This window comes from Lasioglossum baleicum, chromosome 4 (genome assembly GCF_051020765.1).
Source record: "Lasioglossum baleicum chromosome 4, iyLasBale1, whole genome shotgun sequence".
Lineage (NCBI taxonomy): Eukaryota > Metazoa > Arthropoda > Insecta > Hymenoptera > Halictidae > Lasioglossum > Lasioglossum baleicum.
Genome location: NC_134932.1, coordinates 14,790,144 through 14,803,642, shown reverse-complemented (window position 1 = coordinate 14,803,642; position 13,499 = coordinate 14,790,144). Strand labels below are relative to the sequence as shown.

Here is a 13,499-nt window from a genome sequence, read left to right as displayed (position 1 = left end):
GAATTTCTGTTGGATAAGGGTTGTGATAGAGTTCGGAGAATTCGGAAGACAACGGTTTCGGTGTGACGGAGTAGTTACCGGCGCGGAGGATCCCCGCGATTGCCCGCCTTTGATCTCTGATCGAATAAAAGGATGGTCCCGGACTCATTTCCTATTTCGATGAAGTAGACGGCATTGATCAAAGGTTGTGTAGTACTGTGTAGGTGGATAGCAGCCAGTGCGAAGGAGTTCGAAACCATCGAGTGGATAGGAAGCCGTGGATCGGCCGATAACCAACGATCCGCACCCCGTTTTTATTAAAATTCCTTCTACGCGAAACCTATATCCGCGAGGAATTCGAGTTCGGCGTCGAGGGCTTGTCGATATTCCCGATGACTACGAGTCGCGTACGTCGATGGATTTCGCAAACAGGCTGTTCTCGAAATAACGTAACCCCTCGGGGGAAAAAATGAGAAACTCCGTCCGGAGCTCCTTTATCCTCGTTCCGTTTCTCCCACTATTTTTTCCGGCCCTGAGCGGCGAAATTGACTGCTCGACGAGCAAACTGGGCGCCCTAAACGATCATCACAGACTCTCGTTCTTCGTTTACGGCGAATCTGCGTACAAAAAGCTCCCTTCATCTCGGGGGTCCCGTTAGGTTTGTATGCAAAGTCGATGACACTTTATGGAGACGGTCGAACCGTTCCGGACCGTCCCCTTCTCCGGGGCCAAAAATGTTTTCCCAGTTTCTGGGGAAATGTATCTATGGTATATATACATATATTCTTGAAACTTTTCTTGTGAAATTGTTATACATATACACTACCGCTCAAAAGGATCCGGACACTTCCTTTTTCTCTGCAAAACGTAGTTTAAATTAGTAGGAGAAATATTTAGAACCATTTTGTCGATTGTAATTATAATTATTATGTATATTGTGGTATGATAGCATATTAGAATTTATTCCGGATGTTGAAGGAATTTTGAGACACCTGTATAATAAAAATGCAATAATATAATTTCTATCCACAAATACGAAATCTAGTGGAGCGGTCTCGGTGATTGAAAGGATTTCAAGTTTCACTTTGTTTCATTTCTAAAGTGCAGAGCGAATTCAGAGAATTTTTCGATACAAATACTAATAATAAAATACTAATAGAAAGATTGCTGCGATTAGTGTTAATCTTAGCCTAATATTGGTAAGTAGACTGCGGATCTTTATGCAAAATAAAAATTTTCTGCATGAATTTTAGAAAACATAGGCCAAGGAAAAAGTTCTTTCCTTCTTTAATAATCGTAGCGGCTTAAAAATAATACATTGGTGTTTCTAAATTCTCTTCGCCTCTAATCTTTTTTAAATTGGACTTACCCATTTTTGTTATAAATGCATAAAATCCGCAGTTTATTGATAAGTCTCCACATAGGTAGTTTTTCACTTAAAACGTAGAATATTCCATAAGAAAGTAATAAATATCGATTTCATTCACTATTTTAGATGGTTAAGTAACTTTTATGCGTAGCTATTACACATTTCGCAAGCGTCCACTTTTGAGCGGTACTGTATGTGCCCATTATTAACCCTTTGCACTCGGAGCTATTTTAACTTGAAAATTAAACATTTCTTCCGACCTAGAATAATTTCATTCTATATGATCTTTTTCGATTTACATTACTTAAACATTTAATAATTGATTAGATAGTAGCAACACATTTAATAATGTAAATAATATTTTGAACACTGTTACAGTAATGTTTAGTGGTGAATCTGAGTCACTACTCAAGTGCTATGGGTTAAGAAAGTGGTCTAACCATACATTTCTTGTTTCGAGATATTTCAAGGAAAAGGAAAAGTAACTTAAAAATCGTACTGCATATGTATACATATTATGCCACAACTATCCAATGGAAGGATTATTCTAATTCGGTGAAAAGGATCTCCGTCTCCGGTTGCTTTGTGGACGAAAGTGGCTTGCAACAGCGGCGGTTTCGAATGCGGATACAATGGAAGAAATGCAAATATGTAATCCCGAAATGCTCTCCCTTTACTAGTAGAGGTTTTCCCCGTTTCTCGGATGACGAACGTTCGCGGCGGAGAATTAATTGAATGGTCCCCGGGATCAAACGAATCGCAGAGCCAACCAGACTATTTCTCTGTCTCTTCCCGTCTTCGTTTCAATTTTGACGAGAAGCATTGTTGAAGGAGGAGGGTTACGATCCCGATAGCTGGATACAAATTTCGAACCCCCTGGAGGTAAACCGGAGAAATCCTCATACCGGTTGACAAATATTGTCTCTAAAGAAGCCCCTCTCTCGTTCCACGTTCCGGCGTTTGGTTCGACTACTTCTCAAATATTCATAAACGTTGCTCTCTCCCCCGGTTCTCGTAGGGTTCCTCCGGCGAACTGTCACTCTCGCGATCCTTTAAAGCGCAACGAACTCGAAATGAAATCCTGAGCCGCTGTATTAAAAATGTTCCCGAGCTGTACAAAGTACCAGAGGCTAAAATGGTCGACGGTGAACGATGTCCGGCGAATGAACAGAATTCATTTCGCTCATAACAAAAAGCGTAGAACTAGTAGACTGTGGATTTAGTGCATTTATGACGAAACCGAGTTGGAGTAACTTAAAGTAGTCGAAGAAAAAGGATTCGAAAATGTCAATGATTTTCTTCAGTCCATCAAAATTATTATTCTTGCAATCGATGTAGATCATGTGGATTTAGTGCATTCATGTCAAAACCGAGTTTGTATAATTTAAAGTAGTCGAAGAAAAAGGATTCGAAGATGTCAGTAATTTTCTTCAGTACAGCAAAATTATTATTCTTGCAATCGATGCAGATCATGTGGATTTAGTGCATTCATGTCAAAACCGAGTTTGTATAATTTAAAGTAGTCGAAGAAAAAGGATTCGGAGATGTCAGTAATTTTCTTCTGTGTCCATCAAAATTATTATTCTTCCAATCGATGCAGATCATGAGGATTTAGTGCATTCATGTCAAAACCGAGTTTGTATAATCTAAAGTAGTCGAAGAAAAAGGATTCAAAGATGTCAGTAATTTTCTTCTGTGTCCATCAAAATTATTATTCTTCCAATCGATGCAGATCATGAGGATTTAGTGCATTCATGTCAAAACCGAGTTTGTATAATCTAAAGTAGTCGAAGAAAAAGGATTCGAAGATGTCAGTAATTTTCTTCAGTACATCAAAATTATTATTCTTGCAATCGATGCAGATCATGAGGATTTAGTGCATTTATGACAAAACAAAGTACATAGTCAAAGAAAAAGGATTCGAAAATGTCAATAATTTTCTTCAGTCCATCAAAATTATTATTCTTGCAATCGATGCAGATAATGAGGTTTTAATGCATTTATAACAAAACCGAGTTCATGTAATTTAAAGTAGTCGAAGGAAAAGGATTCGAAAATGTCAATAATTTTCTTCAGGCCATCAAGATTATTATTAAACTACGGATGTTTATGCAACTTTCAATTTTTATAGACAAATTTTAAGGAGGTGGCATGAAATAAAATTTGTATTTTTAATGGGAACAGCCTTCGCATTAGATCCGAAGCAAATAAAAATGATACTAAATTCTATCGAATTTTAATATATTCTAGCTGTTTTAATTATAATATTATTCTAGCAATCGATGCAGATAATGTGGAGTTGGTATAATTGAAAGTAGTCAAAGAAAAAAAGAAATTGAAAATGCCAATAATTTTTTCGTCAGTCCATCAAGATTATTATTCTCGCAATCAAAAAATGTATAATTTAAAGCAGTCAAAGTAAAAAAGGATTTGAAAATGCCAATAATTTTCAGTCGATCAAGATTATGAAAGAGGTCGGTGCTGATAATGTTTATTTTGCATAAAGGTCCGCAGTCTATTCAAATTGACAAGAGGGATAGATGATGTATAAGCGATAGCGAGATAGAAACTGTTGTCGCAGCTCCGCGATAAACACCGGCAAGGAAAGCTGTTTACGATCAACTTTCCACGCTGCTTCTTACAGCTTTCATCTTACGGCGAGTAAAGATACCCCAGATCGGTGCGTCTTCTCTCGGCGAGTTTCCAGAGAGAAAAAAAATAATCGATGGGATTCCGTAAAACGCGCAGCACGGAGGTTACACCGAGCAAACAAAAGGGAAGGCGAGTGTGACTGCGTACAGTTTCACCTTGACCAACCTCGACCATCCTGTTTGATTTATGAATTATTCATTCCCGACGAATTACTCGCGAAGCCATTCGTGCGAAGTCTTCCCCTACTTTCTCATCCATCGGCGTCGGCGTCGGCGTCGACTCCGTGTCGTCGTGCGCGTCCCGCTCGTTTCACGCCTACGTACGACAGATCGCGTCCTCGTCGAATATTTCATGAAAATGTGCGTCCGACGACGGTCAACGTGACACGCAATCAATTAATATCATTACACCTCGCTTAAAACACCGACCGAAATGAGAATAATAAAACTATACTATCTCTTTCTCCCTGGAACGATTTATATTCAATTTACCTTTTGCAGGTCGAACGCGAGTTTTTCGTTTTTGCGCTTCTACGGAAAGGAATCGACTGTGTTACGAAGCCTGTTAATTTTCCTAATTAGCGCATTGTATTTTAGCCGTTCTTTTTTCGCCGTCTTTGTTTGCTAATTAGAGTACCGCGTCCGTTTTAATCAGGGATTGAAATAAACATCTTGTGTTCCTAAAAAATTCTGCTCGAACTTAAAAGGCCTTAATTACGTTCGTAATAGTATTATAAGTCAACAGTCCGTGTTGAACAATTTTTTTTCAAGCATTAATAGCACAGGCATCTTGTTGAAAATTTTTCTGCGCTCATCCTGATCTGTAATCGACCTCGTAAAAAAATTACGAACAGGAATAACGAGTAGAAGGTTGTAAAAAAATTCTTCACAAGTTTTGCGTTTACGATCACGGTCTCGCGAAAGCGTCATAGAAATGGAAACTGATATCATGGTCCTCGGAGAGTGTGAACGGCTCCAAAGAACAAATCCAATTTCGTGGAGGGCGCACCTCTCGATACAGCCCATCGAATAGTCACACGCAGAAAAAAAAATAGACCGAAGGAAAGAAGGAACTTTTGTTTTCTCGTTTGCCTACGCGGGACTGTTTGCAGAAAGAGGACGATACAGTGTGTGGGAGTGTAGAAGAACCTGGAACACCGTATCGCAAATCGAATTTCGTGATTCCGTTGGTATCCTTTTCCTCGGACGATTGCAAATTTTCCGATTCTCGGGGAACGGGCCTCGGGAACGAAGGAATCGTTTGATAGGATCGCGCTTTTCTGCAATTTTTCACGGGTTTACATCGAAAATACAGATTTCATATTTCGGATTTCGAGCGTAAAGCTTGTCCTGGTGCAATCATTTCCTTGAGATACTGTCCGCAGATTTATATTAAACTTTTCTATAAAAATACTATTCTAAAATATTTCAATATTACCCCTGAATAATTAGATTTCAAACAAGAACAAGGAGATTGTTTAGAGATTTCCAACTTACCGAAATTAGGAAGACGGAACGGTCTCTTCGGGTTCCGTTCCGTGCAATTGATGTAAAACATTTTCACTTTGACCAATATGTTTTATTTAGGGAAAACTATATAAAAAAAACTTTTTAAATGAGCTCTCTCGGTGTGAAGTGGGCCAGTAAAGTGGGGAACGCTTCGGAGTGGGAACACGTAGTGAAGTAGGGAGCCCCCTGGCGCGCAGAGTGGGGATCGCTGAACGCAATGACGTACTACCGAGCGTCGCGCGGCGAAGTGTGACAGCTAATATAAACAATTATTTTTTTCTCCTAGACGCACAGTATTTTTTAAAAATTTGTTTTTTAATATTGCATTGTCATCCAGTTCTGAGCTATGTTTAAAGTTTCACGTCTCTAGCTCATCGGCAAGCTAATATAAGCGTGGTAAAAAGTGCTGTTTGTCTAATGTTGTCTGACTTCTGTCGAACGTTGTAATAATCTGTTTGGGGTACAGTCTGCAGATTTATGAACAATAACCTTATCACGGTCGAATAACCGGGTTCCCTTAGATTGCATGTATTTATAAAAACAGTGGCCTGGGTACAATTTAAAATATATAGCAAGAAGATTGTTTAGAGATTCCCAACTTACAGAAATTAGGAGGACAGAACTTTCTCTTCGGGTTCCGTTCCGTGCAATTGATGTAGAACATTTTCATTTTGGTGCTCACTTCGACGAATTCTGTCGAACGTTTCATGCGCATCGAACTAATAATTAACGCGCGACACGGTTTCCCGGAAGTCGGAATAAGAGAGCTCGTTGTGTTGCAGCCTGTTCTCGGACCTGAGGAGCCTGGCGGGTACGACCCTTATGAATCTCTTGGCAGCCCTCTTCATGGTTCAACTGCTCTTCATCGTTGGAGTGGGCGGCGTTCAGGTAAGTTTCGACAGCTTCTTCCGAGGGAGAGGAATCCTTTCTCCACTCCCACTCCCTTCTCTTTCTCTTTCTCAATCTGTTTCCCGCCATCCTTTTCCTTCAGGGCGCGCGCGCGCCACTCGACCCGGGAACCGAAACACTGGCACGAATGCCCGTTTCGCGTTCTGAATTCTTTTCAACCGGAAACAAACAAACTATTTCGCAGCCGGAATCTACTAACTGCATTCTTCCCGCGAACTCGGCACTCTTAAATATGTCGGCGCGCGAATCACGCAGCTTTCCCATTCCTGTACCGCGACAAACTCCTCCCCGTTCTCGATTGCATATTCCTCACTGCTCCCGGGGATTTGTTTCGAATGCGATTATACTTCCCGCATGGAATTTGAGAAGTTTCAAGAGCTTAAATGTGAGCTGGAAGATCGTAGTTCGAGATAGAGTTCGAGTGTGCAGGAAAATTCGAGATGGTGGTTTACGCACAGCTTTGTTCTTGGATTTTAAGGGGTGGATTTCAATCGATTTTAAAATGCTTTCTAGGAGGATTTTGTGAACCTTTGTAGACTCGAATTAAAGCTGGAGGAATGCACTTAATGATCGGTGTACTTTTATTAAAAAATAAATATGAAACCATGTCGGAAAATCAACAAATTCGCATCGATAGCTCGGGGCAACATGACCGTATTTCAAGAGGTTACTTTGAGCTGATTTTACAATATATTCCTTTGTGAATTTCAGAATGTTTGAAGGCTTGATTTAATAGTGGAAAGTCGCGCTTTATGATAGGTACCGTTTGATTTGAAAAGAAATTTTAAATCGTTTCGAAAAATCACAACAAATCCGCATCGATAACTCGGGGCGATGTGCCCGCATTTGAATGGGTTACTTTGAACTGATTTTAAAATGTATTCCTGTGCGAGTTTTCGAACGCTTGATGGCATAGTTTAAAGCTGGAGGGACGCAGTGGATGACAGGTTCACTTTGGTTTGTCGAAAAATTAAAAGTCACTTCGGACAAACCGTAAATCACAGTCGGGGGCTGGGAGCAATATGGTTGGCGTTGAAGTGGTTTCAGAATGATTCAATTTCAGAATGATTTCCGGACGAAATTAGTACACTTTCTGGAAGATTATACTTTATAATTGATCTATCTATATCTCTATATTATATATAATAAAATCGTGTCTGTCTGTCTGTGATGGCATCAACTGAGAACGTAGGAAGCTGTGGTTTGAGCCATTAGACGCAGCGTTTCTTCGGGAAGGTTTAAAAGAAATCTTTATTCGAAAAAGTCCATTTGTTCATGAATAGTGACGTCATTAGTGACCAAAGACGACTTTTTCGCCCTCTTTTGGGCACGTTTTTGCTTATAACTTTGGATTTGTTACTGCGCGTGGACAAAGTCGCGGGTACAGCTAGTTTAGTACAAACATTCGAGGTAGAAGAATCCAAAGTGATAGCCACAATAAAACATCTTTAATTAAATCAGAGAATGAAAAATACATATTTCGTCTCGCCCGGAAGGCTCCGTTTATTCGATGCAGTTTGCACCGCGCAAACACGAGACGCCCCTCTGCTTCGTGTCAGTGGAAGTACAGTTTGTTTTTGGTCCGAGGCGATCAATTTAACAGCTCGCAAACGCAGCGAAATGGCAAACGTCGTAAGACAGTTCTTACGGTGAGAAACTCGCAAAACGTTTGTTCCGTGGCTAGCTGAGCTATAAGGCAGCCGGGGGTGGTTAGCAGCTTCGGGATCGAACAATGAAATCCCAGGATAGTATTTTCGCTGGGTGTTTTTCCGTCGGCGTTTCCGTTCTTCGTTCCCGGTTGTTTGCTCACTCGAGGCACGACCGTTCGAGCACGCCGAAACCCTCTTTAATTAAGTCTTCGAGACCCACGGCTTTCTCTCTTCGAAGTTCGCGGGGTCATCTTTTAACCACCGTCTCCTGACCCACTATCCGTAACCTGTGGATCCGCACGGAACCAATTCCAAAGTTCTGCGCCGGCTTTCAATGCCGGTAACTAATCAGAGAGTGTAGATAAGTATCCGCGCGCTACGAAAACGTCAACAGACTCGTGATCCTCGATTCACGACGACAGCGATGCCAATAATAATGAACTCGATCCTCCGTTTACACCGGAGATTGCTTCCGGAGAATTCTCTGTCAACGCGAATGTAGAAGAGTGATTTCGGATGTAACAATTTCATTGCGGAGTACAATAGAACTTCGATTACACTGTCCAACACCGAATTTGTTTTCAATATACTGTTGGGTCCTTCTTATAGAGTTTTTTGCGCTGATTCCGAATCTGTCCTTAATTTTTCTGCTATACGCACAGTTTTTGAAAAACATGGCTTTGAAAAAAAACATATTTTTCAACTTTAAACAAATATTCTGATGTTATTATAAAAGATATTGAATTGTTCTTTACAGCAAAAGATTCCGTAGACTTTCCCGAATACAATGATATCCAATATTAATACATTATGATTGTTTAAACATGTTTACACAATGATTAAAGACGGAGAGACGCCACTTTTGCACCAATTTTTGAGGATATTTTTAAATTCATTTCAAAAAATTAGGGTCCTATAATATATTAATATTGGATATCATTGTATTCGGGAAAGTCTACAGAATCTTTTGCTGTAAAGAACAATTCAATATCTTTTATAATAACATCAGAATATTTGTTTAAAGTTGAAAAATATGTTTTTTTTTTCAAAGCCATGTTTTTCAAAAACTGTGCGTATAGGAGAAAAATTAAGGACAGATTCGGAATCAGCGCAAAAAACTCTATAAGAAGGATCCAACTGTATATTGAAATCATAAAAAAGTTGAAATTTGTTGGGCAGTGTTATCCGTGCTAATTAGTGGAACATGATTGTTCGGATTATACAACAATTACATATAGTTTCAGTGGTGAACTTAATCCTTATTGAAGTGTGCAATAAATCGTGTAGCGTATGGGTTGGTTTAAGGGGGTAGACTCCTTTTTCCAGGATTGCAAGGGTGCGGGATTTGCCTTCTCATTTCTCGACAATACAAAAAGATCGATCTAGGGCGCTATCTCCCTCAAAAGTCGTACTTTTTCGTTTTCGAGGCGTAATTTGCATTATTCGGCAGCGTAATTTGCATTATTCGGAAGCATACTATATAGAATAATGCAAATTACGCCTCGTAAACGAAAAAGATAGGACTTTCGAGGCAGATAGCATCCTAGATCAATCTTTTATCTAGCGTTTCTGACTATACTCTATCCCACGAGAAACCGGACTTGTGTAACGACCAGTTTTCATTCTCCGCTGCGCATCTTCGCCCTGATTGGTTCAAGAAAATGGGGAGTGGGTAGTGGAGTGAGAGATGATAGGCTCGCTGTGCCCCCACCATCTAGATCAGCTCAGAAGGCTGCGCAGAACGAGTCCGTTCTCTCGTGGGATACACTGAGAAAAAAAAGTAGTTACTTCAATAACACGCGTGTTATTGTAATTTTTTTACTTCGATGAATATCAATGTATTCTTTTCAATAGTATGAAATTTAGAAGCGAATCGTGATGTATTTGAATTGTCTATCATGAAATGATTGAAAATATTATTCGATTCAATACCGTACATTATTATTCGTAATATTTCTCTTTTTCCTTCAATCAGATATGTTGTTAAAAAAATTTGAGAAATGTATTGATTTATACTGGAATTGGTTTGAGGCCATATCTTATTTTTTTGAAAACATTGATGTCAAGCTATTCGCTTATATGATTGGCGGAAATGAGTACATTATTATTCGTAATATTTCTCTTTTTCCTTCCATCAGATATGTTGTTAAAAAAATTTGAGAAATGTATTGATTTATACTGGAGTTGGTTTGAGGCCATATCTTATTTTTTTGAAAACATTGATGTCAAGCTATTCGCTTATATGATTGGCGGAAATGAGTTTTGCTATTGAAATTCAATAGTATTAAATATTAAAATAAGTTCATATGATATTGGCACTATTCAATAGTACATCTTATTGAATCAACATATAATTTTTTTTATTCGACAGGATTTTTTCCTCAGTGTAGAGTATAGTGAAAAACCCCGTGGTTTGTATTATCAAGAAATTGTAATCTAACAATTTTGCGGTAATTTCTAATAAACAATTTCGCGGCAAGTTTCTCTTACAAATGTCCACCGATCCAGAGGTGTAGTTTCACCCCTACGCTACATTACTTTTTACACAACCTGTACAGTGTGTTAAAGGGACTGATGATGGAATTGATTGATCTAGAGGTGGAAGACAAAAGAATGCCGGATCATCATCATTTGCGTCACTCGATCGCGACTGCATCGGAACGAATGCATCTTTCCGGGTGACAAATCGGCGAGTGCATTAAGGGGACCATGTTTTACGAGGTCGTCGAGCAGATGTTATTATACAGGGCACGCCGAATACGAAGATAAGGGTTCGTAAACGCCACGCAGAAGATTTTAATGGGGGTACGCGAGTGCCCGTACGCCTCGTAACTCTGCGTCGTAACTCGGCATTAATCTCTCTCCTCCACGCTCCAGACCGTCGTTTTCATTTTCTTTCCGCCCTCGTTCTCATCCTCCATTTTTTAATCCTCACGAGAATTGCCGAGCCTGCCAAGGATCCATTCGAAACGTTATTTCAGCCGTAAATATATTTCATGTTACAAGAAACACGCGGACTTCGTCTACGAATGGCGGCGTAACATAATCTTCTTTTACGTGGAAAAGGGCGATGGTAAATCCGGACCAAAGTCGATCTAAACAATTTCTCGTAATCTGGTGAGTCGAGCTCCGGATCGAGTTATCGAGGGAACTCGAGTGCCTGCAATGCGGTATACTTTTCGGCAGCTGGAGTTGGCCTGTGTTCGATCCAGCACCAATCGTCCGGGTCGGTTCTGACCCACGAAGCAGCGAAGCGTCCGCGAAAACAACGTCGTTTCGCGATGTTCTGGAGGTACAATGGGAGACAAAAGTACAAGAAATTCGAAATCCATCCAGACATGGCAATGAAAGCCATTCATAAGTATATTTTGCATTAAACTTTCGCGAATACTGTACCCTCTCTAGCTATGTTCAGTGGTCTACACTTGTCGCGTTTCCATGCTAGTGAGAGACAACACGATAAATTTGACGTTTTGTGACAGTTTATAATTTTTTTGCTCTGTAACTGTTTAGTGAATCCTAATAAATTTTGACCATAATTAATTACATAATTTTTACTACATATTAAGAAAAACTGGAGTTTCTAGTTGCGTCTCTTCAAGGTTTAAATAGGGTTCAAGTGGAATTTTATGAATTCTCCATAAGAAGACGTGTTAAAATGTGCAAACCTTAGGTTGCTATAATTCTTAAACGGTGCAGTGAATCGAACCCAAACTTTGGTAATTGCATTAATTTAGTAAGAATTATATCTTGTCAAATTTTCCAAAATTTTGTTGCCTTTTTATATGTCTCCAGAACATCCTTAAAGACGTCCAATTTAGATCGTAAGACGTTCAGATCTAAGATGGACGTAAAATGGACGGCTTTATTGGACCTCTGGCATTGCCGGACCTATAGAACGTTATTGGACCCTCGTCTCGAAGAATTGATCAAGACAATTTTGATTTTGTCTAATGACAATTCTACATTGGAATAAAGGGGCCAGTAGGTCATTGCGAAACGGATAAAGGATGGTACTTCTTCCCGAGCGACAGTCCCGATAGCCAGCGTTCGGTATCGAATGTCGACCGGAAATTGCACGGCATCAGAGTTCGATTAAAGATACGTCGACGCGGGAGTTAATCATTTTCACCAGGACCCGGGAGAGAGAGATGAAATCGAGTCAGAGAAAGAAAGAAAGAAAGAAAGAGAGGAAGATAAATCGAGATAAAACTCGTGACCCGTTAAAAGCAGCCTCGTGTACCGCGTAGGAGCAACAACGGAGTTTTCGCAAGCAAAACCGTTGATTAACGCTGGCTTTGATTGCGTTCCCGTTTCCGGCTGCTCACCGAGCGAAAATCCGTCGTTTTGGGGAAACCCGGTGCTTCTGGAAATTGCCGATCTTCGCCGAGAGCACTCGGGTTCGGGCAAATATTTGCGTGTTTCGCGTTCGCAACGCGGTCCCGTTGCGGCCGGTGAACGGAAAACTTTAACGTGTCCGATCCTTTTCCGAGGAATTTGTTCCTGTTTCGAGGAATTCTGTTCGAGGACCCGGTTCGAATGCGTTTTGAACGCGTGCCAGACACAGGAGCAGGCAATTGCTCGTGCTCTCTCGCTAATCTTCTCGCGAATGTGGATCAAACGGCGATTAGACGGAATAGATCGCGGCTTTGTTCGTTTCTGCCAGTGGGGATTCGACCGGTAACACGCGCCGGTTTCGTCTCGGGCACAGTTAAAGCCCCCCAGGATCTAGATTGGATCGTCCGAGCGGATTAGTCCATTTGACGGCCGGTGAATAACGTTACGAACCAGCTGAAATTACGTGCCGCCGCATCAAGTGGCCGCTGTTCCTCTGTTACCCTCGCTTTTGGCTACGGTCACGATCGCCCGACAAGCTAGCAGCCCAAGGAACGACTTCCACTGCACCCCGGATTCGCGAAACGTTGCTCGTCTGCGAATCTCTTCGTATAGACTCTGGATCTTCGTGCATTTACTATTTGCATATGTATAAGACGTTGTCGGGAGGTGTCTACAAGACGAGCGCACGAATAGTATTACAAAAAAGTGGGAAAAAATCCGTGAGAACCAAATTACACTGTCCAACAAATTTCAACTTTTTTATGATTTCAATATACTGTTGGGTCATTCTTATAGAGTTTTTTGCGCTGATTCCGAATCTGTCCTTAATTTTTCTCCTATACGCACAGTTTTCGAAAAACATGGCTTTGAAAAAAAAACATATTTTTCATCTTTAAACAAATATTGTGATGTTATTATAAAAGATATTGAATTGTTCTTTACAGCAAAAGATTCCGTAGACTTTCCCGAATACATACAACGATATCCAATATTAATACGTTATGATTGTTTAAACATGTTTAAACAATGATTAAAGACGGAGAGACACCACTTTTGCACCAATTTTTGAGGATATTTTTCAATTTATCTCAAAAA

At 40.2% G+C, this 13,499-nt stretch overlaps 1 protein-coding gene across 5 annotated transcripts in view; it reads left to right on the top strand.

The window, feature by feature from the left end:
- The window catches only part of LOC143208262 (adhesion G protein-coupled receptor E3), a 144,270-nt gene that overhangs the window by 101,718 nt on the left and 29,053 nt on the right, over positions 1 to 13,499 (top strand). For all 5 annotated transcript variants that reach the window (XM_076422523.1, XM_076422522.1, XM_076422520.1 and 2 more), the window contains one exon: positions 6,291 to 6,396. In XM_076422523.1, the coding sequence (XP_076278638.1) occupies positions 6,291 to 6,396 (106 nt within the window). The remainder of the gene's footprint in view (positions 1 to 6,290; positions 6,397 to 13,499) is intronic.